Genomic DNA, 25926 nt, shown 5'->3' with positions numbered 1-25926 from the left:
GGATTGGATGTTTACTGAGGAGCGGGGGGGCAGGCACACCACGGAGGTGAGAGATGAGCGGAGCCGTCATGTCACTTGGTTCATTCATTCATCATTTATTTATCATCGCTAGAGTTACTTCCTGAAGAGCATTTATTTTGAAGATGACCGGAAGTGGGACTACCACTCCCGCCCGGTCAGCTGACAGACCGCCGGTCTGCTGACTGTCAAACAAGCCCAGTCTCCATCTGGCTGGGGAGGAACTTTTCGTTGTCCCCATTTGTGGAGCTCCTAAACGGACTCGTTGAAATTCTCCCAGGCTGGATCGTTGGCCTTCTCGAGCCGCGCTTGTCGCACCTTGCCTCGGATTCCCAGGGGCCGACTCGTCCCTTCGCCAGCCGCTCCGGCTGGTCGACTCCAAGCCCGGCGGCCCCCGCGGAGCGCCATGGCCCTGGTGGAGGTCGTCATGCAGGGCCTGGCCGTGTTGGGCTTCTTGTTGTTCGTCGTCCTGTGGCTCATGCACTTCATGTCCATCATCTACGTGTAAGTGCCTGGCCTGACATAGCCTAGCCTAGCTTAGCCTAGCCTAGCCTCAACGAGTTTGCTAACTAGCAGCTTCCTGTTCCCCCAGTCAAATAGAATACGTATGGAGTCATAGTATAAACAACACACACAGTTGGTAGAGCAATATTAATATTTGTTGTTAATATTCTCCTTCAGAGAGTGAGATGTTAGTGTTAGCTGTGTCGTCAGTTAGCTTAGCTTAGCGCTATCTGACTTGCCAGAAGTTAGTGTTTATAAAATGAGCGCATCTTGTTGGATTTAGCGACATGTTTAGCAACTCTCCCAATAGCTCAACAACAAGGAGAAAAGCACTGCGGCATTTCCTGGTCATGTGATACCTCTGACCTCCGACCTTTGCAGGCGCCTCCACCTTCACAGGAAGAGGTCAGAGGTGAAACAGCCCTTTGTGCAAATGGCGGGAGTTTCTCTGCTGAAGCCCCTGAAGGGTGTCGACTCTAACCTCATCTCCAACCTGGAGACATTCTTCACGCTGGATTACCCCAAGGTGAAGCTCCGCCTACCCTGTCTCGACCCCGCTTCCAGCTCACTCAAGCTGTGTTTGTTTGGCAGTACGAACTCCTCATGTGCGTTCAGGACCAAGACGATCCGGCCGTGGATGTTTGTAAGAAGCTTTTAGGGAAGTATCCCAACGTGGACGCCCGCCTCTTCATTGGTAAGATCTCCAAGGCTACGTCTCATTGAGCTTGCCCAGCGCTAACGTCCCTCACTGTGTCGCCACCAGGCGGCAAGAAGGTGGGAATCAATCCCAAGATCAACAACCTGATGCCAGGCTACGAAGGAGCCAAGTACGGACTGGTGTGGATCTGCGACAGCGGCATCAGAGGTCGGCGACCGCCGTCTTCACGCCAGGCGTTTTCCGACATCTTGCTGTGCTAATGCTAACTGTGTTTGTGTGCACAGTCAAAGCAGACACGCTGACCGATCTGACCAATCAGATGACAGAGAAGGTGGGTCTGGTTCACGGTCTCCCATACGTAGCTGATCGCCAGGGCTTTGCCGCCACGCTGGAGCAGGTGAGGCTAGCTAGCTATAAGCTACACGCCACAAGCATTGTGCTAAAGCCAAGCATGCTTGCAGGTTTATTTTGGGACGTCGCACCCTCGATCGTACATCTCTGCTAATGTGACGGGCATCAAGTGCGTGACGGGAATGTCGTGTCTAATGAGGAAGGACGTCCTGGATCAGGCTGGCGGGCTGGTGGCGTTCGCTCAATACATCGCCGAGGATTACTTCATGGCTAAAGCCATCGCTGACAGGTTAGCGCGCTGGTGTAGGCCCTGTGGGCGGGGCTATGGCACTGACGCTAACTGTGATTGGCTTTCCTCAGAGGCTGGAAGTTCTCCATGGCGACACAGGTAGCTTTGCAGAACTCGGGGTCGTACTCCATTGGCCAGTTCCAGTCTCGCTTGATCAGGTGACCTGCCCTCTACGTTGCGGCTGACCACGCCCACGCCTACGCCCACATGATGGTGATAACTTTGTAACTTCCAGGTGGACCAAGCTGAGGATCAACATGCTTCCTGGCACCGTGCTGGAACCCATCTCCGAGTGTTTCCTGGCCAGCCTCATCATTGGCTGGGCTGCACATCACGTCTTCAGGTCAGCCAATCACAGAGCACCTCTTTGCTGTTGCTAGGCAGGCCTTTCCGCTGAATAGATGAGACAGACAGACAGACGCCTCATTCCAGTTTACTAAAGTTCCCTTTCTGGTCACCAGTGAAGATGGCGTGCAGAACATGAGAGCAGGAAGTCAGGTGATACGGGAGCAGGAAGTGAAGCAATGACGGGCGCAGGAAGTCATGCGATACGGGAGCAGGAAGTGATGAAGGTGTGGTTTCTGTGTGCAGGTGGGACATGATGGTGTTCTTCATGTGTCACTGCCTGGCCTGGTTCTTGGCTGACTACATCCAACTGACTGGCGTTCAGGTACGGAATCGTCTCTGTGGCCGTCTTCCGTGTCCTCCAGCTTGCGTCCCACCACAACTTTTCATTGACAGGGCGGACCTCCGAGCTTCTCCAAGCTGGACTTTGCTGTGGCCTGGTTCATCCGGGAGTCCATGGCGGTGCAGATCTTCCTGTCTGCACTGTGGGACCCGACCATCAGCTGGCGGACCGGCCGGTACCGGCTCCGCTGTGGCGGGACGGCTGAGGAGATCCTGGACGTCTAGTTGCCATGGTGACGCCCTCCCCCCACAGACACTTTGTTGTTTTCAAATATTTATGTTGAATTTTGGTGCTAACGGGCCAATGAAAGCGCAGGAAGACAAAGGTGATGCGGGATGACATCACCACAGCGGCCCAATCAGGAGGGAGCTGTCAAACAGTGTTATGAGCGTGCACGTGACAAAGCATTTCCTGTTAACGCCCGCACTGCCAGCGAGCGCGCATCAGTGTTGTGTTGCAACATTTCAGCTAGCAAGTGCTGTTAACGTAGCATTTGCTGTTAGCATAGCCACGGGGGTTCGCTTGATGATGTCACTGATGATGTCGGATGAACCCGCCGGTGCCGTCGTCCAATCAGACCTTCTTTCATGTCTTAACAGACCAATTGCAGTTTAGCATTTTGGCAACACGAACAATAAAGTTTTGTCTTTTCACAATGAGGCTATGGATGGATGGGTGGGTGGATGATGGATGGATGATGGCTGGGTGGATCGGGTGGATGGTGGATGGGTGAAGATGGCTTCACCAAGGGCATCAACTGTCTGGAACTGATGGCCATTTTTATAAACTTCCTGCCATCCATCCCTAAATGTTCTTTATGGGATGCCAATCGGGAAGAAGCAGGATGGTCCAAAAGAGGGATGTTGTTCTGCCAGAAGAAGTCTTGGTAAGCCGGCATTGTGAACTACAGCGTTGTCCTGTTGAAGAACCCAGCTGTTACCACACAGACCTTTTTTGATTTAAAAAGCCTTTTCCCACAGATGGCGTCTGATGGTTACTGGTGCTGCAGTCAGAACCAGTAAGGGTCTTGGGTCCAGGACCGCCCCGTGTCTTGATGGACGGCCCATTGTATCCTCTGGCTCAACACAAGTGTCCTCTTTTTGGGTGTACCGCTTGACTTTTTTACCCTGAAAAGTAGAATGACAGTCTTCCGTCCAAGCTTGGCAGCAATGGCATGCTGATGGAGCTCCACTATCCCACCACGTTCTAGAAGAGAGGGCTGACTGTGTCAATGCCTGACAGAAAATTACCATTTGGAACAGATTTTGGCTTTTATAACCTGTGGTCTTCAACTTTTGATCAGGTGAAAAAAAAACCCATTTCTTAATTTGTTTTAGTTCAAAATGTTTTTGTCATGCCCCCCCCCCCCCCCCCCTTCGTGCTTTTACATATTGTAGCTCTACTTTACTACTACTCTACCTCATTAAGGTCCTAATGTGCTAAATACACATTCTAGCATATATCATTGTCACTGACCCACCAACCCATCCATCCACTCACCAATCTACCCACCAACCCATCCATCCATCCATCCACCAACCCACTATCCATACTCCCATCAACCCATCCACCCACTCACCAACCTACCCACCAACCCATCCATCCACCCACTCACCAATCTACCCACCAACCCATCCATCCATCCACCAAACCACTATCCATACTCCCACCAACCCATACTCCCACCAACCCATCCACCCACCCACCCACCAACCTACCCACCAACCCATCCATCCACCCACCAACCCACTATCCACACTCCCACCAAACCATCCACCCACTCACCAACCCATCCACCCACCCACCAACCCACTCACCAACCTACCCACCAACCCACTATCCACACTCCCACCAACCCATCCACCCACTCACCACCCACCCACCAACCCACTATCCATACTCCCACCAACCCACTCACCAACCTACCCATCCATCCATACTCCCACCAACCAACCAACTATCCATACTCCCACCAACCCACTCACCAACCTACCCACCAACCCACTATCATACTCTCACCAACCCATCCACCTACTCACTATCCATACTACCACCAACCTACCCACCAACCCATCTATCCACCCACCAAGGCTGAAAGCTAACAGCCGCTCCCGAGTGTCAACAATAGAGCAAGCTGCAAGCTCCAATTGGAACAAGATGAACATCCATAGCTGTACCCTTGCTTAATTGGTCGCTATAGCACAAAAACAATCAGGAAGTCATAAACACTATTAAACACTAAAAAGGCAGCACAAGATACGGAGCTGCCGTAACTTTATGTAACTCATACATTTTCTACAATGTGGAAAAATTATGTAATTATAATAATGTATTATTATGTAATTATTATGTAAATACCTATTATGACCATGAATGGAACAAGATAATCATTATTTGTGAACATCACATACATGTTTTATATATGTGTTAACTTTTAGGAATGTAAAACTTATGTGTTGCCGGTGCTCTAACTAAATAAAGGAGCTATGAATATGAATATGTCAGGTTTAGCTGTAGAACGATAACCTTTCTTCTCTTGCCTCATTTAAAAAAAACTAATAACTTTGTTACTTTAATGCCACCATTGAAGGATATTCCGTCATGACGTCAGGGTAAAGGAGACCACGTGACAACCAGGAAGTGTGAGGAAGGCCAAACCGTTTGGATTCACCAGGCTGGTTCCATCGTCTGGCCTTGGTAGACCGGGTAGGCTACTGGCCTGGTAGGATGCAGAGCCCGGATTCAAACAGAGCCTTTGTCTTCGCGTCCGCCTGCCCCCGTCTTCGTCGGGGGACCGGAAGTGAAGTACATCGTAACATCCGCTAGCCTTAAGTGGGTGAAAGGTGGACGAAAAGACGAAACAAGTGTCCTTCTGTTGCTCCAGCCGCAATGATACCCAACACAGGGTGAGTCCCATACGTCGAAACCGTCCTCATTTACAACTCGACAGGCCGGACAAACCTCGTCAAAGACTCAAATAAGACTATGAGCTGCCGAATCCAACATGGAGGAGCTATGCTTCCACTGGACAAGTTCGCTTTGGACTTGGTCTCGTTCGGTGGACTTGATGTATTTATATTATATTTTATTTATATACTTATTTACTTTTTCAACACGACTCGCTAACTGTAACCGGCCTGCCGAACACAATTATTTTATTTTTTATGGGGGGGTACTGTTACCACTGCCACTCTTACTACTACTACTACTACTACTACTACTGCTACCACTATTACTACTACTACTACTACTACTACTACTACTACTGCCTCCACTATTACTACTGCTACCACTGCCGCTATCACTACCTCTACTGCTACTACTGCCACTATTACTACTACTACTACTACTACGACTACCACCGCCACTACTACCATTACCACTACTGCTACGACTACTTCTACTACTGACACTATTACTACTACCACCACTGCCACTATTACTACTACTGCCACTATTACTACTACTGCCATTATTACGAGCACTACTACTGCCACTAGTACTAGCACTGCCACTACTACTGCCTCCACTATTACTACTACTACTACCACTACTGCTATCACTACCTCTACTGCTACTACTGCCACTATTACTACTACTACGACTACCACTGCCACTAGTACTACTACCACCACCGCTACTACCATTACCACTACTCCTGCTACCACTACTTCTACTACTGCCACTATTACTACCACCACTGCCACTATTACGAGCACTACTACTACTGCCACTAGTACTACTACTACTGCCACTACTACTGCCTCCACTATTACTACTACTACTGCTATCACTACCTCTACTGCTACTACTGCCACTGCCACTAGTACTACTACCACCACCGCTACTACCATTACCACTACTCCTGCTACCACTACTTCTACTACTACTGCCACTACTACTGCCTCCACTATTACTACTACTACTGCTATCACTACCTCTACTGCTACTACTGCCACTATTACTACTACTACGACTACCACTGCCACTAGTACTACTACCACCACCGCTACTACCATTACATTACATACTACAATTACCACTACTCCTGCTACCACTACTTCTACTACTGCCACTATTACTACCACCACTGCCACTATTACGAGCACTACTACTACTGCCACTAGTACTACTACCACCACCGCTACTACCATTACCACTACTGCTACCATTACCACCACTACTACCATTACCACTACTGCTACTACCACCACTACTACTACTATTTCCTATCCTACACTAGTAGCTAAAGTACCTGCCATAGTAGGATTAGCAGTAGTAGTGTAGTAGATTTAGTAAATTGCTGTGTGGTGGTGTTTTGTTTTAGCAGTGAGGGAGTGAGTTATGCTGATCTATGATGACTTAGTCAATGCTAACTTTCCCTGACTCCCGGGTACTGGCCACAAGTCAACTAGGCCTGTCCCCATAATGGACGTATGGAGGTACCAGGTTGGTCATTAGGAGGCCTGGATGAATTGCTCCACTGGCTGGGTGACAAGAGCGTTCACTCTGCATGCGTCTGTTCGCATTGGCTTTTTATTAAATGAATACAGAAGCGAGTGAGCATCACCAGTCATCATTTATTGGTGATTGAAGTCACCAGTCGAGTTGAGTGAAAGTGAAACGAATGAAGTCATGTAAAAGACTAACTAGGTATCAACCAGTGTGGCTAACTCGCATGATGGCTACTTTGTTTGATAGGAAGTTAGCCGGACGCACGCTGTTCATCACAGGAGCCAGCCGTGGTATCGGTAAAGCCATCGCCTTGAAAGCCGCCAGAGATGGCGCCAACATCATCATCGCTGCCAAGACCGCCCAACCTCACCCAAAACTACCCGGAACCATCTACACTGCTGCCCAAGAGGGTGAGTGCTAACGTGTTCGCTAACATACTGTTGCCAGCGCAATCACACTACAGGCTAGCATGCTGTAGCAAATGCTAGGACTAGGACATTAGGTGTGTTTGTCCTTCAGTGGAGCAGCTAGGTGGGAAAGCGTTGGCGTGCGTGGTGGACATCAGAGACGAGCGGCAGGTTGAGGATGCTGTTCAGAAAGCGGTTGCCAAATTCGGAGGTAAGTTTTATTGGATGATGATGATGGTGATGGTGGTGTTGATGACGACGGCGTTGGCAGGCATCGACATTCTGGTGAACAACGCCAGCGCCATCAACCTGACGGGAACTTTGGACACGCCCATGAAGAAGGTGGATCTCATGCTCGGAATCAACTTGCGAGGAACTTACATGACGTAGGGCATAGCACTTGTTGAGCTGCCTGGTGGGCGTGGCCTAACCAGCATGGGTGTGTCCTAGGTCCAAGCTGGTAATTCCTCACCTGCTGAAGGCTCCTTCTCCTCACATCCTCAACTTGTCTCCGCCCCTCAACCTCAACCCCGTTTGGTTCAAGAACCACACAGGTAACCATGGCAACAGTCAACCAACACTGCAACCCCAGCGCTGACGCTTGTGCTTGCAGCGTACACCATGGCCAAATACGGTATGTCCATGTGCGTCCTGGGCATGGCGGAAGAGTTCAGAGGTCAAATTGCCGTCAACGCCTTGTGGCCCAAAACCGGTGAGTAGCACGCTAACACGCTAACGTGCTAGCATAGACAAGCGTGTTTTGTCTCGCCACAGCCATCCAGACCGCGGCTATGGACATGCTGGGCGGCGATGGCGTGGGCAAACAGTGTCGCAAGGTGGACATCATGGCGGATGCAGCCTACGTCATACTGTCCCAACCCAAAGACTTCACGGGTCATTTCGTGGTAGACGAGGACATCCTCAGAGAGCGAGGCGTCAGCGACTTGGATCAGTACGCCGTGCAGCCAGGTGACTTAACGCTAGCTTGCCAGCGGCCTTGCTCGCAGTCACGTGACCACTGTGCCACTCTCCCATCGATCCACAGGTCACCCGCTTCTGCCCGACTTTTTCCTGGATGACGCGCCCGACGTCCTCGTCCAGCAGATGGAGCAACATGGTAAGGACCCGCCAACTCAACTTTTATCTCTCAGCAGCATGGGTGATTGGCGGTTGTGTTGTTGCTAGGGGCGACACCGGCCTTCAAAGGGCCGTCATCCTCGGCCACGCCCTCTTCAGGGGGACCAATAGAAAGCACGTTCCAGGTCATCAGAGATGTCCTGAGCGAGGATGTGGTGAAATCCACGCAGGCTGTCTACCAGTTTGACCTTTCAGGTAAGATCCAGGTCAGCCTATGGAAGCACGGGGGCGTGTCTCTGACCGGGGGGGGGGCGTGTCTCTGATCTGGGGGCATGCAGGGGAACACAGCGGCGTTTGGTTCCTGGACCTGAAGAGTGGTTCAGGCAGCGCAGGGCAAGGCCAGCCGGCCACCAAAGCTGACGTCGTCATGACGATGGACTCTGGCGACTTCAGCAAAATGTTTGCAGGTGAGAGCCGATGCTAACAGATGCAAACGCCTCCACCCCTTTGCTAACACCCCCGTGCTAACACGTGTGTGCAGGGAAGCTGAAGCCCACCTTGGCGTTCATGTCGGGGAAGCTTCGCATCAAAGGCGACATGACGCTCGCCCTGAAGTTGGAGAAGATGATGAGTCGCATGAACAAGTCCAAACTGTGATACCATGACTAAATAAAACCTGGTCGCCACTAAAGCGAGTATCCACCATGTTTTATCGCCACTAAAGCGAGTATGAAAGGTGTGACATTGTCAGTAAATAAAAGGATTGAGGTTTGTTGTCTTTATTGCTGAAGCCGTGTAAGCCCCGCCCCCAGCATCAGCTGCGGTAGAAAAGGAAGTGTGAGAGGAGAGGCGTCCATGTTGCTGATCAGTGGCCGGCCGGCTGCTCGGTCGATAGGGGTAGGGGGTGGGCCTAGACGCGGCCGGCGGCGTTCATGTCACCATCGAGGGGTGGCGATGCCCGCTGCTGCTGCTGCACGGCGTCTCGACGAGGCGGCATCCTTTCGTTGATGCGGTCCAGTCCTCGGGCCTCCTCGAAGCTTTGGATCCTATGCGGCGGCTTGAAGTCTTCCACAGCTGCCAGACACACAAGGAGCTGTGTCAGCTTCGGCGCTAGCGTGGCAAGGCATAACGTAACATGGCTTACCTTGCGCTTCCTCTGCCTCCACGGTGGCTGTCGGCGGCGGGCAGCAAAGCATGTGATGATAGAGGATCACATCAATCACTGTGACAAGCCCCGCCCACTCTAGCAGCACTTTAGCATGGTGTCGGCGTAACACTCACCGCTCTGCAGCGTGCGCCGTCCTCCTGACAGCACACCTAGCGGCAACGTGCCGGTGGGCGTTAGCCCCTTCAGCTGCAGCACGCTCTCGTTCTCCTCCCTGCACGGAAAAACAGTCCAGAGTCTGGTAGTACTAGACTACTAGTACTAGACTAGACTACTAGTAGTAGACTAGTACTAGACTAGACTACTAGTAGTAGACTAGACTACTAGTAGTAGACTACTACTGGTAGTAGTAGTAGTCTGTGCGTGCTCACCTTAGCACAGAGAAGACTCTGGCCATCTTCCCGATGGCGCGGATCTTATTTCGGATGACTTCCTTTCTGACGGCGGGCGCGCCACCTACAACAGGAAGTGGGCGTGGTCTTACAGGTGTGGCTTAGGGCAGGTAAAGGTGACGGGGTGAAGAGGTCACCTTCGCAGGTGTCGTCGCCCTCAGACATGAGCTCGTCATCAGAGCAGATGTTCAGCACATTGACCAGCATCTCCGTCACTATGGAAACAAGGATAGGTGTCGGGATGGGGCCTTGGCTGTGGTGTGTGGTGGGCGTTACCTTTCTCGCCCACGAAGGGAAGCGACCACGTGAAGACGTCCATGAAGTTGGGCAGCCAATAAGGATGCGGCGAGCAGTTGAACTGGCGAATGTTCATCACGTTGTTCTCGTACTTCAACACGGCCGCTGAGGAGGCACGCTCGTCATCATCATCATCATCATCGTGTTGCCATGGCAATTACCTTTGTTGTTGTACACGTCCAAATAGTTTGGTGCAGAGAAGATGGTGATGAGAGATGGGAAACCTGTCGTCTGACTCTTCCTGTACATGCGATACCTGGTACACACACACACACACTTATACACACCCCTCTTCATCATCATCATCATCATCATCATCATCATCATCATCATCAGCCACCACACCCTGCATCCTGGGCCTCGTGCGCTCGTATGATTGACAGCAGGTTGTTGTTCATCAGGAAGTCACAGACGGCCGTGTAGCTGAAAAACAAACATTTGATTTAGCTGCTTCAACCTCATTGGCCAGCAGGGGCAGAGGTCCCGTCCCCACCAAAGTTTACACACAGGTATGAGATTAAAGCACCCCTGGTCATGTTCTTTTGTTCCTTTGGAAACGACTGCTTGTTGGGATCAGCCATTCATTCATTTTCTATGTGGGGGTACACCCTGGACTGGTCGCCAGCCAATCACAGGGCACATATAGACAAACAACCATTCCCACCCACATTCATACCTATGGACAATTTGGAGTGGCCAATCAAGCTAGCATGTTTTTGGGATGGGGGAGGGAACCGGAGTACCCGGAGAAAAGCCGCCCACGCACGGGGAGAACATGCAAACTCCACCCAGAGATGGCCGAGGGGGGGTTCTAACCCAGGTCTGCCCATCTCCTGACTGTGTGGCCTACGTGCTAACCACCGGGCCTAGAAAATATCAAAGGAGTCAATGTGGGAATGTTCCAAACGTCAGCCACCAATGAATGTAACCATGGCCCCAGTTAGTGGGCGGGTGGCGGTGACAAGAGGAACGTCGCTCCATCGGGAGACTTTAGCGTCAGATGACGTGCCTACTTTACAACTTGTACATATAACAGCAGTTATGGTCATGAGGGCGAGAAGGACCGCCCCTTGTGGACGTGTATTAAGAAGGGGGTGGAAAAAGAGAGACGCGACACCCCAGCCTGGGATCCTGTGAGCTGGCATTTAGGCCACCTAGTAAGACACTAACTAGCAACCTGTTAGACGAGATCGCCCTTGGCCGAGGACATGTTCCTGAGTGGAGGTGCAGCTTTCACCTCATGCTTAGCGATGCCATGCCTTATTTGTGGGACGTTGGGGACATTTGGAGCGGACCAAGTGTGGGCTTGGTGCTTTCCGATTGGGTTTACTGATGATTGTTTAGTTTATGTTGGCGGCTGGGAAGTTCGACGTGTGCTAAATACGTTTAGCATCGGAGGCAAGGTCACATGGTGCAATGGTGCAACCTACTTATTAACATTGTAGCTTTGCCATCTTCATGAGGGGGTGGCATGAAGATATATCCTTCTGCCGATATATTGACTATCTCTCTTCTGGACATGTCCCAACCATGTCAGTCTGGCCTAAAGGACTTTATCTCCAAGGCCTCTAACATCTAACATGTCCCTCTGATGTACTCCTTCCTGATCCTATCCATCCTGGTCACGCCCAAAGAGAACCTCAGCATCCTCATCTCTGCTACCTCCGGTTCTGCTTCCTGTCTCTAGACCAAACAACATGGCTTTCTCTTGTTCCTCCGACTCCCATCCTACTTGTGGGGCATGCCCACGAACAACATTGAACAGCACACCTTCAATTTCCATCTTCAGACTCATCACCCTATCCCCCCAGGACCTTCTGAAGCAACTACCCGTACTCAATTTCTCTTCTATCTCCACCATGATAGAAGTTGAACCCTGGTCCTGAACCTCTAGCCTTGCTACATTTCCACCTGGTCTCCTGGACACACAGTATGTCTACCTTCCTCCTCTGCACCATGCCAACCAGGTCTCTACCTTTTCCTGTCATAGTTCATGCACAGAACACAAAATATAATAATAAGAATATTCCCGATAGGCGTATACATGAGCCAATATTCCGGTTAGAAAGGGAGTCCAGGGATGAAATGGAGGTTTTTCAAAAGGGTTATTGGTGTTTACATGGCCATGCGCACCAAGGTTATTGCTAATATTCTGGTTATGGCAGTTAGGGTCATTTGACTGCATGTAAACTGGCCACTGATGCCGTAATACAGCATTTACGGATGTGACTTTTCACCAGAGAGGGCGCCATTTAAATTGAATATTCTTGGATCTACTGGGAACATTTTCACAGGAAAACATGAAACTACACTAAATGTGGGAAATCTGAATGGGTGGAATACTTATCCTGAGTGAACTGAACACTTCGATGTTGGATTTGTTTGAATTGGTTGAGAAATGGAGGCGTGGTTAGCGGACAAAGATGAGGCGCAATAAGAAGTAGGAAGAAGAGTAATAAATAGATGAAAATGGCCGCCTACAATAACATTTCTGTCAATGCTGACAGTAATTAAGTTAACTGTAACCCTCCTTAGGTCCCACCCTGTGTGTGTGTGTGTGTGTGTGTGTGTGTGAAGTCCCAGCCAGTGGGCGGTACCTGTAGAAGTAGGAGCATCCCCTGACGGTGTTGTGACTGAAATGGTCCTGGTTCTTCTCTGAGCCGTAGTCCTCGGCTGGGTCTGACCAAAGCAGGTCACACATGGGCCCGAACGCTGGTGGCTCCTTAAAGCGCTCCAACTACACACACACACACACACCTTGTCAGCCGGGCGAAAAGGGAAGCAGAAATGGCAGCAGAAATGAGGAAAAACCTTGCGGATGTCATCCAGACATGTGACCTCAGGACTCAGGCCGCCATGCAGGCACAGGAACTGATGGTTGAGGAGTGCGGCCAGCGGGAGGCAGTCAAACGCCTCCATGCAGGCATCGTACACACCCTCGGAGTACTTGATTTTACCTGCACACACACACACGGAGAGTGAAGGACAGCCACATGCACACGCGTGTGAAGGTCGACTCACACTCCTGCTTGAAGGTGAAGTACTCTGTGAGGTGGCGACACTCGTGGTTTCCTCGCAGCAGGAAGAGCGTGTCGGGGTGGTTGATCTTCAGAGCCCACAGGAAGAGGACACACTGCCGGGATAGGCCAATGTTGATGTCTCCGCCCCCCAGTGGCCATGTGACAGGAAGTGCGAGCAGGACCTCACCTCGATGCTGAAGTAGCCTCGGTCCACGTAGTCGCCCAGAAACAGGTAGCGGGTGCTGCTGGGAGCTCCGCCCACCTCGAAAAGCTTCATCAGGTCAAAGAACTGGCCGTGCACGTCGCCACACACTGCACACACACACACCTTCCTGTTGAGTGCATGCACGATGCCATCTGTGGACCCAAGCGTAGTCGTACCTGTGACAGGTGCTTCCACTTCCAGCATGCATTTCTCCTGGCGAAGGATGGCGGCGCCGTCGTTAATGACGCGTAACGCCGCCTCTTCCGCCAAACGCCCCTCCTTCACCAGGTGAGCCTTGAGAACCTCCACGCACGGCCTGCCGTCCACGTACAAGTCGGCTACCGTCAGACGGTCCCCGGGAGGGTGGGGCACGGCTGCTCGTACACACGTGACACGTCAATAGCGTTAAGGAGTTTATCTTCTTCTCAGCAGCTTTGCTCGTTTTAATTCAATTAAACATGACTCACCCTTGATGGGCCGTTCAGTGGTGGAGACTTTCTCTTTAGTGGACATCTCGTCTCCACTCGTACACCAAAACAATCAAGTCGATGCCAAGCTAGCTATGTAGCGACCTGGACGAGCTAGCCGCCCTAGCTAGCTATGTAGCTAGTTATGTAGCTAGCTAGCGGTGTGTCCGCGCGCCTCGGACTAGTTGGAGCCCTTGGAGAATCGAGCTGAGCGGACTGGAGCGTGACAGGGGGGGTCAGGTGCACAGGGGGGCACGGCCAAATGTAGTCTTTTACTTTCTCCTGGCAAAGTAGTGCTGCTGGCTCAGCGGGGCGCCTTGAGCAGCTTTCCCGCTCTGATCCATTTAGTCAAGTTTCTTTCCCGCCCTGATCCATTTAGTCGCGTTCGTTTTTCCGCACCGATGAGCTCGGCTGCCGCGTCCTGATCCGATGTGTCGTCCTTCTGTCGGATTACAATAATCCACGCCAAAGCGGATTTCCTCCAACGGGGCTGCGGCGAGGTCTTGTGGGTAATGAAGTCCTCTTCCAACATGGCTGCCGTGTCTTTTCTCACTTCCGCCAGCAGCCGACACCATTTGTAAAGGGGCGTGGTTTAGACTAAGTTTCCGGAGCGAGCGCCGCCTCCATGGTCTGCTTGTGAGTGTCACGTTAGGTGAGGGGTCAAAGGTGACTTGGAAGCCTCCAGAGAAGTGATGGTTCTTTTGGGTCAGGTCCATTTACGGACATTTTGTGAGGACAGAGACGTCCCCACTGACACGACTTATCATCACATGACATGTGCACGCTGGCAGCTGCTCTATATAAAAGCTGCAGGATTGAGTGGGGGGGGCGCATCCTCACACCCCCGTGAAGACATCTGAAGACATGGTACGTTCTTCTTCTTCATTTTTAATATGTTGCCGGGTTGTTGCAGCAGTGCTGCCCAAGAGGGGCCATCCTTCAATCAAATACTTAGGTTTATTGTTCTTCTGGTATTATTCCTCATATGGACCAACACTCATATCCTGACATACTTTGTAGGTTGAATCCATATGCCATATACTTACATACCCCTATTTTTTACATAAAGACACTTTAGACAAGTCAAAGCCAATTTTGAGTGCAACATTTTATTGAAATGTAAAGAATGCTGAAATAAGAGTATATTGTATTTTGTATATTATATTGTATAAGTTGAATCTAATGCTGCAGTCACGCTAGTCTGCAGTCGGGTCGGCGCTTCCATCCCACGTTCCCCAAGACCAAGACGCTAACCGTGGTGGATACGGGATAGCGTCTTCCCTCCCGCTATTCCCGCTAACCATGGTGGATAAGGGATACCCTCTTCCCTTCCGCTATTCCCGCTATGCGGCCTCTCCTCCTCCGCACCTCCGCAGGGATGTCTGGTCCCTCGGCGTAGCGAAGGGGCGTTCGAAGCTAACAGCTGCCCCCCAGGGTAAACAGTGGAGCGGCAAGCTAAGATGAACATCCATAACTGCACATTAGCGTAAGGGAGCGCTATGGCACCAAAAAACATAAGGAAGTAGGAATAAAGCCCTATTCTGCACTAAAAACACCCTAACTAGCTAGCACTCGGCGGCCATCTTGAAACATGACACCCCAGCATCAAATCCATCCGTATGCTTAACAGAAATATCCATATATTCCCAGTGGCGCTTTGGACAACATGGCGGCTGTGTGCGTATGTGTGCATGCGTGTGAGAGAGAGAGGTCAGTCAGCATCATGTCATCCTTTCAGGCCAGCAGAAAGACCAAGAAGAAAGAAGGCGGAGCCAAACGGGCCCAGCGAGCGTCGTCCAACGTGTTCTCCATGTTTGAGCAGACGCAGATCCAGGAGTTCAAAGAAGTAAGGTGACCTTGACCTTCTGGCCTGGTCCCAGTCCCGTCCTCACACACGTTTTGTCTCCATCAGGCTTTCACCCTCATGGACCAGAACCGAGATGGCTTCATCGATAAGGAGGACCTGAAGGACACGTACGCCTCTCTGGGTGTGTGCCAGCACGCCAGCACGTTAGCGTGTTAGCAGTCAGTGCTAAGGTTAGCGTGTGTTGCTCAGGCAAAGCCAACGTGAAGGACCAGGAAGTGGAGGAGATGCTGAGAGAAGCTAGCGGTCCCATCAACTTCACCATGTTCCTCACTCTGTTTGGAGGAAAGCTTCACGGTGAGAGAGGAAGCCCGCCGCTGTTTCCATGGCAATGACCTTTGTTCTGCTAGGCACCGACCCGGAAGACACCATCCTCAACGCCTTCAAGATGTTCGACACCGACGCCAAAGGTTTCATCCACAAAGACCAGTGAGCGCTCGCTTCCTGTTGACGTTTCACCATGTGCACCTTTGACTCCTGTCCATCTTTTTCTTCCAGTTTACATCAATTACTCACAACACAAGCTGACAAGTTCACAGAGGAGGAGGTAACTGCTATGACTTGTGGTGATCACTGGTCTCCACTGGCGTCTCAGTCAGTGGCTTGTTGTGTTCAGGTCAAGCAGATGTTCCAGTCGTCCAACATCGACTCATCGGGAAACTTGGACTACAAGTCTTTGTGTTACATCATCACTCATGGCGAAGAGCGGGAAGAGTGAAGATGGCCTCTCCCTCTTGTTGCTAGGAAGAATAGACCATCCAAAGTCTCTCTGTTGTTGCCAAACAATAAAGTCTCATTGTTGCCAGGCAGAATAAGCCATATAAAAGTCTCTCTCTCTTGTTGCCAGGCAGAATAAGCCATATAAAAGTCTCTCTCTCTTGTTGCCAGGCAGATTAAGCCATATAAAAGTCTCTCTCTCTTGTTGCCAGGCAGAATAAGCCATATAAAATAATGAGTCCTTGTTGCTAGGCAGAATAAGCCATATCAAATAACAAGTCCTTGTTGCTAGGCAGAATAAGCCATATAAAATAATGAGTCCTTGTTGCCAGGCAGAATAAGCCATATAGAAGTCTCTCTCTCTTGTTGCCAGGCAGAATAAGCCATATAAAATAATGAGTCTTTGTTGCTAGGCAGAATAAGCCATATCAAATAACGAGTCCTTGTTGCCAGGCAGAATAAGCCATATAAAATAATGAGTCCTTGTTGCTAGGCAGAATAAGCTATATCAAACAACGAGTCCTTGTTGCCAGGCAGAATAAGCCATATAAAAGTCTCTCTCTCTTGTTGCCAGGCAGAATAAGCCATATAAAAGTCTCTCTCTTGTTGCCAGGCAGAATAAGCCATATAGAAGTCTCTCTCTCTTGTTGCCAGGCAGAATAAGCCATATAAAATAATGAGTCCTTGTTGCTAGGCAGAATAAGCCATATCAAATAACGAGTCCTTGTTGCTAGGCAGAACAGAGAATGAAAAACAGAGACATGTTTGACAGCCAGTCTAGGAGGTCACCTGAGCACCAAGACGAGGTTGCAGTCGCGAGGTGCAGGCCTGGTGTTGCGCGTCCGTGAAGACGAAGAAGGCAAGAGAGAAAGCAGGAAGTTGAAGGTGTTCTGCAGCTGGCAGCCGATCGCCTCTGAGAGGCGGGAGGGTTCCGCCCTCTGCCAACTTGAGAAGGTTGCCATTCAGCATCACGGACCTTCACGACCACACGAGAGCCTCGTTAGCTGACCAAGAAAAACCACCAAAGAAGATTTCCGAGTCTTCGCAGGCTCACCTGGACAGGAGGCCGTCTTTGCCTTCTCGCTCCGACTGAAGCACAAAGGCGTCCACGGCGCTCGTTGCCAGCCACGTTGGGACGGCAACCTTGGCCGGCATCTTGCCGAGGTTCATGGCGAGGAGTGTGAGTGCGCCTCTGGCGTACCTTTGAAGAACACTTCCTGTGTGAAGCACCGTGGGACAGGTGAGGTGAAAGGTCGCATACCTGCGGATGGCGGCGCAATGCAGGTAGAGGCGCACACGTCTGCTTGACTTGGTGAAGATGTCGGCGCTCAGGATGCCACGTCCAACCACAGACTTGTGCAGGAGCGTCAGCCAGTAGTCCTATAAAGGACACCACACATGCTCAAAGGTGGAGGTTAAAGGTCAGTGGGCGGGTCACTCACAGGAAGAGGATCCAGGTTTTCATCCAGTAGGTGGTACGTTCCGGAACCCACCAAGACCTGCCTCATCACCACGGCCACACCCAGTTTGGCTGCCAGTCCTAATTTGTCCAACCACCTGAGTAGCCCGTGACGTCTTCATGAGGGCTAACACAATCACGCTAATGCAATCATGCATGTCACTCACATGAAGCCTGCTGCAAATGTGTCCGAGAGGCCCTCCGCCCCGCCCCCGTAGGCGGAACTCGTCTCTCCCAGCCACACCGGCTTCCCTGGAGACACGTGCCTCACTTCCTGTGCACACAGGAAGACGGCGTGTCAACACGCCAGGCGACACACACACATGACAAACATAGCAACTGGCCTTCATGATGACTTTGGTCTGCAGTGTCAAAGAGTCCAGAATCTTTGGGTCCAGGAAGTCATCCAGCGACGTGTCTCTGCCGTTGACGTAGTAACTACCAAGAAAAACATCATCTTTGTGTCCGCCATGTGTCATGTGACCCCACACCACCACACTCACTGGTGCCAGGTGCACGCGTCCACAGCATTCGATCCGCTCCTCAGGAACCTGAAGAACACCAGTCCGTCAAACATGGGAAGGTGACTCGTCAGGGAGTCCACTCACCCATCCAACAAGTCAGTGGTGCGGCGGCGAGGTTGACCCACGTCGGGTCCATACAGTCCGGCGTGGCGGTGCCACGGCGACTGGGACATCATCTCTCTGAGACAACTGAAGTCCTGACCCAGCTGGAAGCCGTCCACGCGGATCCCCGCCTTCTTCTCAAAGCTGTTTGGTTCTGAAGGTCAAATGTTTGCTAGCAAGTCGTGCACATGCACCAAATAAACGGTTGTTATCATAAATCGTGTTTCCCAGGCGACATAAGCCTGGGAAGCCTGTGTAGTGGTTTACGTTCTGGACTACGAAGCAAAAGCCCTGGGTTCAAATCCCCACTACACCCCTTTCCGAGGCGTCCAATGGTTTGCTAGAACCTCTTCCAGGCCCAGCCAAAAATGGGTTCTACGGCCTCACTGAACTCCGCCCACACCCACGTTTTTGCCTCGACTACCGCCAAAGCGGCGTGCCGCTTGGTCTGCTGGTACCTGCCAGCTGCTTCGGGACTCCAACAAGCCATCCATAATTCTGGTCCGGGGATGTACTTTGGGATGCTGGACTACATCAGAGAAGAAAGGAGAACGTGGAAGGCTTACCGTTGCCGAGCTCCCAGGACACACGGTAGCGCTTGGCCTCGCAGTAGCGCAGCAGCGAGCGAGCGTTGCTGCTGTTCCACGTGTTGTCGGCGTTCCTGAGCAGCGCGTTGAGTCCAAAGATGAGATCCAAGCCGGAGCTGTTGGCGAAGGCGTGCAGCAGGTCCAGCGTCACCTCTGCAAGACACCATCAAGCAAGGCGGACGGCGCTTGGACAGGAAGTGGTGGCCGTGGGGACCGTGCTGACGTACCTGTGAACTTGATCTGAGGGAACTTCCCGCTCGCGTCTTGTCTGGCCAGCAGCTTTTCTTCTTCCCGCCACTGCCTCTTCAAATGCTCTTCACACCACTCAGGAAGCTCCGCCCAGTCGCCTTGAGGACCACGTGCCTGACGAGCTGCATTGGACCGTCACTTAGCTCTCTTGGTGGACATGGACATGTGTGTGTGTACACATGTACACGCACACTGTACTACTACTACTGTACATACTCTTCATGTACACGTATGCGTACTACATACACTATATGTACATGTACACACATTAGGGTAGTATATAAGTACTATGTAGGGTAGTATATAAGTACTATGCAGGGTAGTATATAAATACCATGCAGGGTAGTATATAAATACCATGCAGGGTAGTATATAAGTACTATGCAGGGTAGATATAAGTACCATGTAGGGTAGATATAAGTACCATGTAGGGTAGATATAAGTACTATGTAGGGTAGATATAAGTACCATGTAGGGTAGTATATATGTACCATGTAGGGTAGTATATCAGTACCATGTAGGGTAGTATATACGTATGTACCATGTAGGGTAGTATATATGTACCATGTAGGGTAGTATATAAGTACCATGTAGGGTAGTATATATGTACCATGTAGGGTAGATATAAGTACCATGTTGGGTAGATATAAGTACCATGTTGGGTAGATATAAGTACCATGCAGGGTAGTATACAAGTACCATGTAGGGTAGTATATAAGTACCACAAAGGGTAGTATATGTATAAGTACTATGTAGGGTGGTATATAAGTACTATGTCGGGTACTATGCAGGGTAGTATATAAGTACTGTCGGGTACTATGCAGGGTAGTTTCCAAGTACTATGTAGGGTCGTATATAAGTACTATGTCGGGTACTATGCAGGGTAGTATATAAGTACTATGTTGGGTACTATGCAGGGTAGTATATAAGTACTATGTAGGGTAGTATATAAGTACTACGTAGTACTATGTAGGGTGCATACACCAGTGGTTCCCAAAGTAGGCTATGCCAACAGCCATTGGGCGAACGTGAATAAACATGAAAAACGCCTAACACTGAAGAGTGTGTGAAGAAGGGCGCCTGAACGCCTCACAGCGGAGGAGCGGCAGCAGGAAGGAGACAAGTTGAGCGGCAAGTTGTTCCTTGCTTAGTGTGCGTCATATCACCCAACAAGGAGTCTGAATGATGACTTTGTAAATAAAGTTTTGTCATTCCTATTGGTGATCCAATTCGTCCCCACACGGGACAGCCGTGACAATGTGGCACTGTGATGGAGATTCACCCCAAAATGAGACTTGATTGATGCTTGTATGTATTGTTGTATTTCAGATGGGGGGGGGGGGGGGGGGTCTGAAGGGGTACAAAGTTTGGGAACCACTGGCGTACATGAAAGAGGAGAAGGTAAACCACGCCTACTTGAGGCGATAAAGGTTCTGACCGGCCAAGGCGAGGTCGCGCTGAGGGTTGAACTCCATGAAGTCCTGACGGGTTCCTCCGAACCTCAGGTAGGCGGGCGCCAAGGCTTTCGCCAGAGCGCGAACTTTACGAGAGCTGTCGGGGCCAACAAGGTGGTCGTCATCATGTGACCGCGGAGCGGGAGATGGGAGGTCGCCTCACCTGAGCAGGTACATGAAGCGCTCGTCCTGCGCGAGGCTGGCGTCGATGGTGACCGACACGAAGCGGCGGTCCACGCGGTGAGCGACCTCTCGCACACGTGGCCCGGTGGTGCTGGCCTGGCTCGTGAGTACGCACAGCACACCGAGCGCCAAAACCAGCAGAGAATTCTCGACGCCCGCCATGTTCGCTTTCGGCATTTTTGTTGTGTTGTTGTGTCTTCTTCCTGTGTTGGCAAGTCTTCAAACGGTAGCCACGCCCATTGGTCGTCCCGCTGACGTCACTCAGCAAATACCCCTCCTTTCTGTCCCATTTATTCATTCGTCATTTCTACCTGCACGTGTCATCTCTCTCTCTCTCTGTGTGTATATACATATATTTATCACATATGTACGTTATTGATATACAGTATCTACGTTATGTCAGACATTGATCTCCATACACGTTATTGATAGGCATGGATCATATTTATGTATTAACTCTACATACACGTTTGACAATCAAAGTGTTTATTGGGTAGGAATGGAATGGGGGGGGGGGGTTGCCATGATGACAGGTCAAGTCTCAGTCAGCAGGAGGCGGCGGCAGGTCAGCTGGTGCCGTGAGGAGCTCGTCCACTTCCTGTTGCAGCGCCGCAGCCTTCTCGTTGAGCAGCATCTGCAACAAACATGGTGGTTAGACTCCGCCCTCGGGTGGAAAAAGTCCCGCACGGGGCCATACCCACTTTGGCCGAGGCTACCATCTGATTGGCTTGCTTCCTGTTCAAGTGGGAGATGGTCCTGACCAGGAGGGCGGGGTCGGCGTTGGCCAGGTGGGTTAGCGTCTTGTAGCCGGCGGCGTGCAGCTGCCTGGCGCGTGGCTACACACACACACACACAATGAAAGATGTGAAAGGTGGCACTGTGGCATGTGGCCACGGTTCTGACCTCCATGACTCCCGCCACCTCCATCAGAGGGATAAGCTCCGCCTTCACGCAGTAGCTCAGACGACGGGTTAGTGCCTCCAACAAGGACCAGAAGGGCCACATCTCATCCAGCTCCTAAAATAAACACGTGCACATGGAGAAAGAACGGTGTGTGTGTGTGTGTGTGTGCGTGTGTGTGTGTGTGTCCAACCTGAGTGAAGTGGAAGACACACGAGCAGAAGGCAGCAGCGGAAGTGAGCAGCGATTGGACGAAGCCGCGACTCAGCTGGAACTTTTGCGCCACGGCCCACAGGTTGTTCTCCTTCAGCAGCGCCATCAGCACCATCGCCAGGTACATGCGCTTCACCGGCGCCATGTTGGCACTCTGAACTCACACACGCGTTAGTCCCCGCCCGCTCGCTCGCCATACAGGCGCGTCATGTTACCTTTTTCAGCGCCTGGCCTGCAGCTTTCCTGGCCACCAGACTCTCAGGAACGCCGATGAGCGCGCACATGCTCTGTTCAGCGGCCGACAACAACGCCATCTGAAAGGGGCGCCATCTTCATCGTACGCGTACCACAAGACGGCGGACAAGACGGCGGTGTGCTGACCTGAGCGTAGAAGGTCATCCAGTCGGGCGTGCACTGCAGCGCCATGTCGTAGGGTGTGACCAAGTAGAGCAGGTGCAGGTAGCTGCTGAGGAGCAGACCTTCCAGACCGGTGCTCAGGTCCTGGTAGAGAACCTGGCTGTGGCTCAGGTCCACGGAACCTGCGGAGACGCGGCGATGAAGCCCACAAGCTGTCCCGCTGAGCTAGCCTTCTAGCAAGGTTACCTTTAAAGGTGGCCCTCCCCAAACGCGTTACGTGCAAGACGTCGCCTTGCGTGTGGAGGAGACCTTTGACCTCAAGGAGCTGGACACCCTGATGGAGGACGGCGTTCAGGCTGGACTGTCTGCACAACTGCTCCTGTTGGACAAACAGCAGCGTCCCTCGCAGGAAGTCATGCAGCTTTTCCACGGACGTGCTCACCTGCGATGCAACCACACATGATGGATCACCCTTGGCTGAAGTATGCAATGTGTCGGAAGATGGCGTTTCCGGCTAACGCTCACGTGAGGACGTGGCATTGGGTAAACAAACATGGCGCTGTACGGGTGCTTACAGTAGAGAAGCACCTTTCTAAGAGGAAGCAGTGATGAATGAACGAGACACCGTTCTGTTCTTCATGACTGCTATGGAGGAGCACCTTCACAAGAAGCTTTTCTTTCCACTGCCATAAGTTGACTGTGGGGGGCGGGGCCTGCGACGGTGACAGCATAGAAAAGTACCAGACCATGAAGACACTTTAGGGCCCGTAAAGGGGACATGTGCTGCTCAGTGTGGGTCTTTGTACGGAGGTGTGGCCTCCTGTTAGGTAGCTTACACACAAAGCTTTCTCCATCTTACATTACAAAACACCCGCCCACTCCACTGTGATTGGTCACAACGACTCCACAACATGAGCCGGTCAGGGTAGCCGTGGCTCTCGACTTGCCGCTTCTTTCAATCACTCTCATGGAAGGATTGGCTCATTCATCAGGGTCGCTTCTTTCGTGACGTTCTTAGTACTCAGCTGATGGTCACCACGTCGTTGGTGCAGCACCAGGAACCAGCAAACTTCATCCTTGGAAAGTCGTGTCCATAGCATGGCCTCTAAACTCCTCCTGAGGTTGGTCAAGGAGCGATGACGTGATATTCTTTACACGTCTGTCAACTGTTCGTCATAAGCACAGCCCATCCATTCATCATCAACTCAACCTTAAGACACAAGATGAAGATTGGTGGCCTTCTAAACTCAGATTCCAGGTCTCTGGAATTCATTATCCTATCCTATCCTATCCAATCATTCTTTGAAATCAGCTTCTCAATTGAACATGTTTCTTCTTCATTGATTGCTGTCTTCCAGCTTCCTCTTTTGGACAAGAAAAGAAAGTTCCAGCATGACCTGGGATATGTGAACATCCAGCAGCAACACAATATTTAGGCATGGCTACTGTTTCTACGGCAGCAGGTCCAGCATGTATCTCCACAAGCCTTTGTTGACTCTGCTTCAGCTGGGAGCCAGTACCCCACCGTGGTGAGTTTAATGTGGCTATGAAAATGGGAGAATGGAGATGCAAACAATACGTGACATATCTAAGTCGACTTGGTCCAGCCGAGTGTATAAATGGAGGTGCTCCTGCTCTTTTTTTCTCTTTTCCAGCCATAACTGGTATGGCATCAGCACATATTGGGAAACAACACACACACACACACACACAGATGTTACCTTTAGGCCCACGAGTGACAGGATGAGATTGAGGAGACTTTTTCCGTCGTTGTCCAGCAGGCAGCTGTAACATTTCTCCATGGGGGCACACACCAAGGCCTTGGCCTGGAACATCAAGACCACGTGTGAGCCCACCACCCCCTGACAGCAAGCAAGGATGAGCAAAGGTCACCTTCAAGCGCTCCTTGTCCTGCACGATGAGGATGCTCTCGCCCTCGTTGTCCAGACCCGCTCGGCCGGCGCGTCCCGCCATCTGCTTGTACTGACTGGTCTTCATCAGGTCCCCCGCCACGTACGGCGAGCGCAGGATCACCCTGACACGCAACAGCACCATCACCATCACGTGACCCTTTTTCCCCCGTGGTACCGTGGAAACGTGGCTCACCTGCGGGCCGGCAGGTTGATTCCGGCCGCCAAAGTGGAGGTGCATGCGAGCAGGCAAAGGATGCCGTCGGAGTAGGCGTTCTCCACTAGCTTCCTCTCCTCGCCGGTCAGTCCGCTGTGATGGTACGCCACGCCGTACGGAACCGTCCTCCTCAGAACTGGACAGACGGAACCGTTCCCACCGTCTTTCAGCTCTTGTAGCAGCGCCTCCTTCTCGGCCTGCCGCTGTCGGAGGAAGTCCCTGTGGATGCGGTGCAGGTGAGGCGCAGCAGGAAGACGCATGGATGAATCTGACTTCACTTACTCTCTCAGGTACTTGCAGATCATGACGGCGACGTTCTCACAGTTCTTCTTGGTGGGACAGAAGATCAGGCAGGAATGGCGTGGGATCACCTCCGTCACCAGGGCCACGATGTGGTCTGGGTCCACCTTCTGCATGGCACTGGAGTACTGGACACGCATAACTAACCACACGTCTGACAAACACAACAACTACACACTTACCTTGACCTCCACACGACGACGCAACCGGAAGCAATCATCCTCTTTGGGTTCCACCTCATAGATACCATCTCCCACTTTCACATACTCCCTCAGCTGGACCTGGACACGTTGCACACGTCAAAGGCAGCACGCATTAAAGGCAGCACGCCAAAGGAGGACTCACAGGTCTGAAGTCGTTATTGTAGTTTTCAGCGTTGAGAAAAGTTTGCAGGTCGCCGATGTTCCCCAAGGTGGCGCTCATGCCGATGATCTGGGTGTGGCCTGCAAAGACAGTCAACTAGAGAGCTTCCTGGCTTGGACGACTGCGAGCGCCGACACTTACTGCTGAGGTAGGAGACTTTAGCCAGGGTGATCTCCAGGAGCGCTCCTCTGCTGCCATCTCCCAGCATGTGAAGCTGCATGACAAATGAGCGTTGGCGTGGGCGTGGCAGCCAGGTGTCATGCACGTCCTCATACCTCATCCACCACCAGCAGGCCCACATCATCCAGGCGGCCGCTTTCCACGAGCGAGTTGACCAGACTGTGAGCCTTCTCGATGGTTGCGATGTAGAGGGACCTTTGACCTCCTCTCCTCTTGACAGGCGGGAACTTGCCCTTACTGCCGGCGTACTCCTCCACCAGAAAGTCCAGCTCCAGACCAAAGGCGGCCAGACCGCGGACCTGCGGCGCATCAGGAAGTTAGCCAGGCTTACAGCTTTCCTACTTCCTGTTCCTG

At 51.6% G+C, this 25926-nt stretch overlaps 6 protein-coding genes across 11 annotated transcripts in view; 3 read left to right on the top strand and 3 right to left on the bottom strand.

The window, feature by feature from the left end:
* The first annotated feature begins 65 nt into the window (after positions 1–65).
* Positions 66–3164, top strand: ugcg (UDP-glucose ceramide glucosyltransferase). The gene is made up of 10 exons (XM_058056154.1): positions 66–522; positions 904–1048; positions 1114–1216; positions 1286–1387; positions 1465–1577; positions 1642–1820; positions 1892–1978; positions 2056–2163; positions 2412–2490; positions 2562–3164. Exons 1-10 carry the CDS (start codon positions 425–427, stop codon positions 2730–2732), a joined length of 1185 nt encoding a protein of 394 aa, XP_057912137.1. The 5' UTR covers positions 66–424; the 3' UTR covers positions 2733–3164.
* Positions 3165–5126: 1962 nt separating this feature from the next.
* hsdl2 (hydroxysteroid dehydrogenase like 2) lies at positions 5127–9138 on the top strand. The gene is made up of 11 exons (XM_058056153.1): positions 5127–5414; positions 7210–7373; positions 7483–7581; positions 7642–7756; positions 7821–7924; positions 7984–8082; positions 8145–8339; positions 8416–8487; positions 8556–8702; positions 8786–8914; positions 8989–9138. Exons 1-11 carry the CDS (start codon positions 5398–5400, stop codon positions 9102–9104), a joined length of 1257 nt encoding a protein of 418 aa, XP_057912136.1. The 5' UTR covers positions 5127–5397; the 3' UTR covers positions 9105–9138.
* A 72-nt stretch (positions 9139–9210) lies between these two features.
* LOC131106763 (serine/threonine-protein phosphatase 2B catalytic subunit beta isoform-like) lies at positions 9211–14469 on the bottom strand. The gene is made up of 14 exons (XM_058056152.1): positions 13994–14469; positions 13703–13900; positions 13509–13633; positions 13323–13434; positions 13113–13258; positions 12899–13038; positions 10647–10724; positions 10463–10557; positions 10281–10406; positions 10142–10219; positions 9984–10068; positions 9729–9826; positions 9592–9618; positions 9211–9521 (listed from the first exon to the last, which is right to left on the bottom strand). The coding sequence occupies exons 1-14, from the start codon at positions 14037–14039 to the stop codon at positions 9358–9360; spliced, it is 1518 nt and encodes a 505-aa protein (XP_057912135.1). The 5' UTR covers positions 14040–14469; the 3' UTR covers positions 9211–9357.
* Positions 14265–16672, top strand: LOC131106768 (myosin light chain 5-like). Of its 2 annotated transcripts, XM_058056157.1 has the most exons (7): positions 14265–14860; positions 15732–15839; positions 15906–15981; positions 16050–16154; positions 16208–16286; positions 16356–16404; positions 16474–16672. In XM_058056157.1, the coding sequence occupies exons 1-7, from the start codon at positions 14858–14860 to the stop codon at positions 16573–16575; spliced, it is 522 nt and encodes a 173-aa protein (XP_057912140.1). In that variant the 5' UTR covers positions 14265–14857; the 3' UTR covers positions 16576–16672. The 2 variants fall into 2 exon arrangements, with proteins under 2 accessions (XP_057912140.1, XP_057912139.1); XM_058056156.1 differs by lacking the exon at positions 14265–14860 and having other exon boundaries at positions 15717–15839.
* hpse (heparanase) lies at positions 14644–21369 on the bottom strand. 2 transcript variants are annotated; one of them, XM_058056151.1, is made up of 12 exons: positions 21113–21369; positions 20934–21046; positions 19474–19617; positions 19226–19399; positions 18642–18813; positions 18537–18584; positions 18374–18471; positions 18201–18303; positions 18017–18131; positions 17836–17954; positions 17629–17775; positions 14644–17550 (listed from the first exon to the last, which is right to left on the bottom strand). In XM_058056151.1, exons 1-12 carry the CDS (start codon positions 21307–21309, stop codon positions 17352–17354), a joined length of 1629 nt encoding a protein of 542 aa, XP_057912134.1. In that variant the 5' UTR covers positions 21310–21369; the 3' UTR covers positions 14644–17351. The 2 variants fall into 2 exon arrangements, with proteins under 2 accessions (XP_057912134.1, XP_057912133.1); XM_058056150.1 differs by lacking the exon at positions 18017–18131 and having other exon boundaries at positions 18201–18471.
* A 245-nt stretch (positions 21370–21614) lies between these two features.
* helq (helicase, POLQ like) overlaps positions 21615–25926 on the bottom strand; it is a 6132-nt gene continuing 1820 nt past the window's right edge. For 3 of the 4 annotated variants that reach the window (XM_058056148.1, XM_058056146.1, XM_058056147.1), the window contains 15 exons: positions 25668–25871; positions 25534–25606; positions 25375–25472; positions 25212–25310; positions 25012–25157; positions 24709–24948; positions 24496–24637; positions 24324–24428; positions 22849–23044; positions 22627–22784; positions 22461–22559; positions 22226–22399; positions 22036–22149; positions 21834–21968; positions 21615–21766 (listed from right to left, as the gene is read on the bottom strand). In XM_058056148.1, coding sequence (XP_057912131.1) covers positions 21674–21766; positions 21834–21968; positions 22036–22149; positions 22226–22399; positions 22461–22559; positions 22627–22784; positions 22849–23044; positions 24324–24428; positions 24496–24637; positions 24709–24948; positions 25012–25157; positions 25212–25310; positions 25375–25472; positions 25534–25606; positions 25668–25871 — 2076 coding nt within the window. In that variant the 3' untranslated portion in view covers positions 21615–21673. Of the gene's footprint in view, positions 21767–21833; positions 21969–22035; positions 22150–22225; positions 22400–22460; positions 22560–22626; positions 22785–22848; positions 23045–24323; positions 24429–24495; positions 24638–24708; positions 24949–25011; positions 25172–25211; positions 25311–25374; positions 25473–25533; positions 25607–25667; positions 25872–25926 lie in introns of those variants that run through there. The other variant, XM_058056149.1, reaches the window with a different exon arrangement.

Source organism: Doryrhamphus excisus, chromosome 19 (genome assembly GCF_030265055.1).
Source record: "Doryrhamphus excisus isolate RoL2022-K1 chromosome 19, RoL_Dexc_1.0, whole genome shotgun sequence".
In the NCBI taxonomy this organism is placed as follows: domain Eukaryota; kingdom Metazoa; phylum Chordata; class Actinopteri; order Syngnathiformes; family Syngnathidae; genus Doryrhamphus; species Doryrhamphus excisus.
This window is presented reverse-complemented; position numbering and strand designations above follow the sequence as displayed.

Bases quoted from the DNA above. Each gene is read 5' to 3' on its own strand.
- ugcg (XM_058056154.1), top strand. From the start codon at position 425: ATGGCCCTGGTGGAGGTCGTCATGCAGGGCCTGGCCGTGTTGGGCTTC. The intron at 1,049-1,113 runs GTGAAGCTCCGC...TTTGTTTGGCAG, and splicing joins TCACGCTGGATTACCCCAAG to TACGAACTCCTCATGTGCGT. The intron at 1,217-1,285 runs GTAAGATCTCCA...TGTCGCCACCAG, and splicing joins GGACGCCCGCCTCTTCATTG to GCGGCAAGAAGGTGGGAATC.
- hsdl2 (XM_058056153.1), top strand. The intron at 7,582-7,641 runs GTAAGTTTTATT...CGGCGTTGGCAG, and splicing joins AGCGGTTGCCAAATTCGGAG to GCATCGACATTCTGGTGAAC. The intron at 7,757-7,820 runs GTAGGGCATAGC...GGTGTGTCCTAG, and splicing joins TTGCGAGGAACTTACATGAC to GTCCAAGCTGGTAATTCCTC.
- LOC131106763 (XM_058056152.1), bottom strand. From the start codon at position 14,039: ATGTCCACTAAAGAGAAAGTCTCCACCACTGAACGGCCCATCAAGG. The intron at 13,435-13,508 runs GTGAGGTCCTGC...CTATCCCGGCAG, and splicing joins GAGGCTACTTCAGCATCGAG to TGTGTCCTCTTCCTGTGGGC. The intron at 10,069-10,141 runs GTGACCTCTTCA...TTCCTGTTGTAG, and splicing joins GGGCGACGACACCTGCGAAG to GTGGCGCGCCCGCCGTCAGA.
- LOC131106768 (XM_058056156.1), top strand. From the start codon at position 15,717: ATGTCATCCTTTCAGGCCAGCAGAAAGACCAAGAAGAAAGAAGGCGGA. The intron at 15,982-16,049 runs GTGTGTGCCAGC...TGTGTTGCTCAG, and splicing joins GGACACGTACGCCTCTCTGG to GCAAAGCCAACGTGAAGGAC. The intron at 16,155-16,207 runs GTGAGAGAGGAA...TTGTTCTGCTAG, and splicing joins GTTTGGAGGAAAGCTTCACG to GCACCGACCCGGAAGACACC.
- hpse (XM_058056151.1), bottom strand. From the start codon at position 21,309: ATGCCGAAAGCGAACATGGCGGGCGTCGAGAATTCTCTGCTGGTTTTG. The intron at 18,472-18,536 runs GTGAGTGTGGTG...TTTTCTTGGTAG, and splicing joins GACGCGTGCACCTGGCACCA to TTACTACGTCAACGGCAGAG. The intron at 18,304-18,373 runs GTTGCTATGTTT...GTGCACAGGAAG, and splicing joins CAAAGTCATCATGAAGGCCA to TGAGGCACGTGTCTCCAGGG.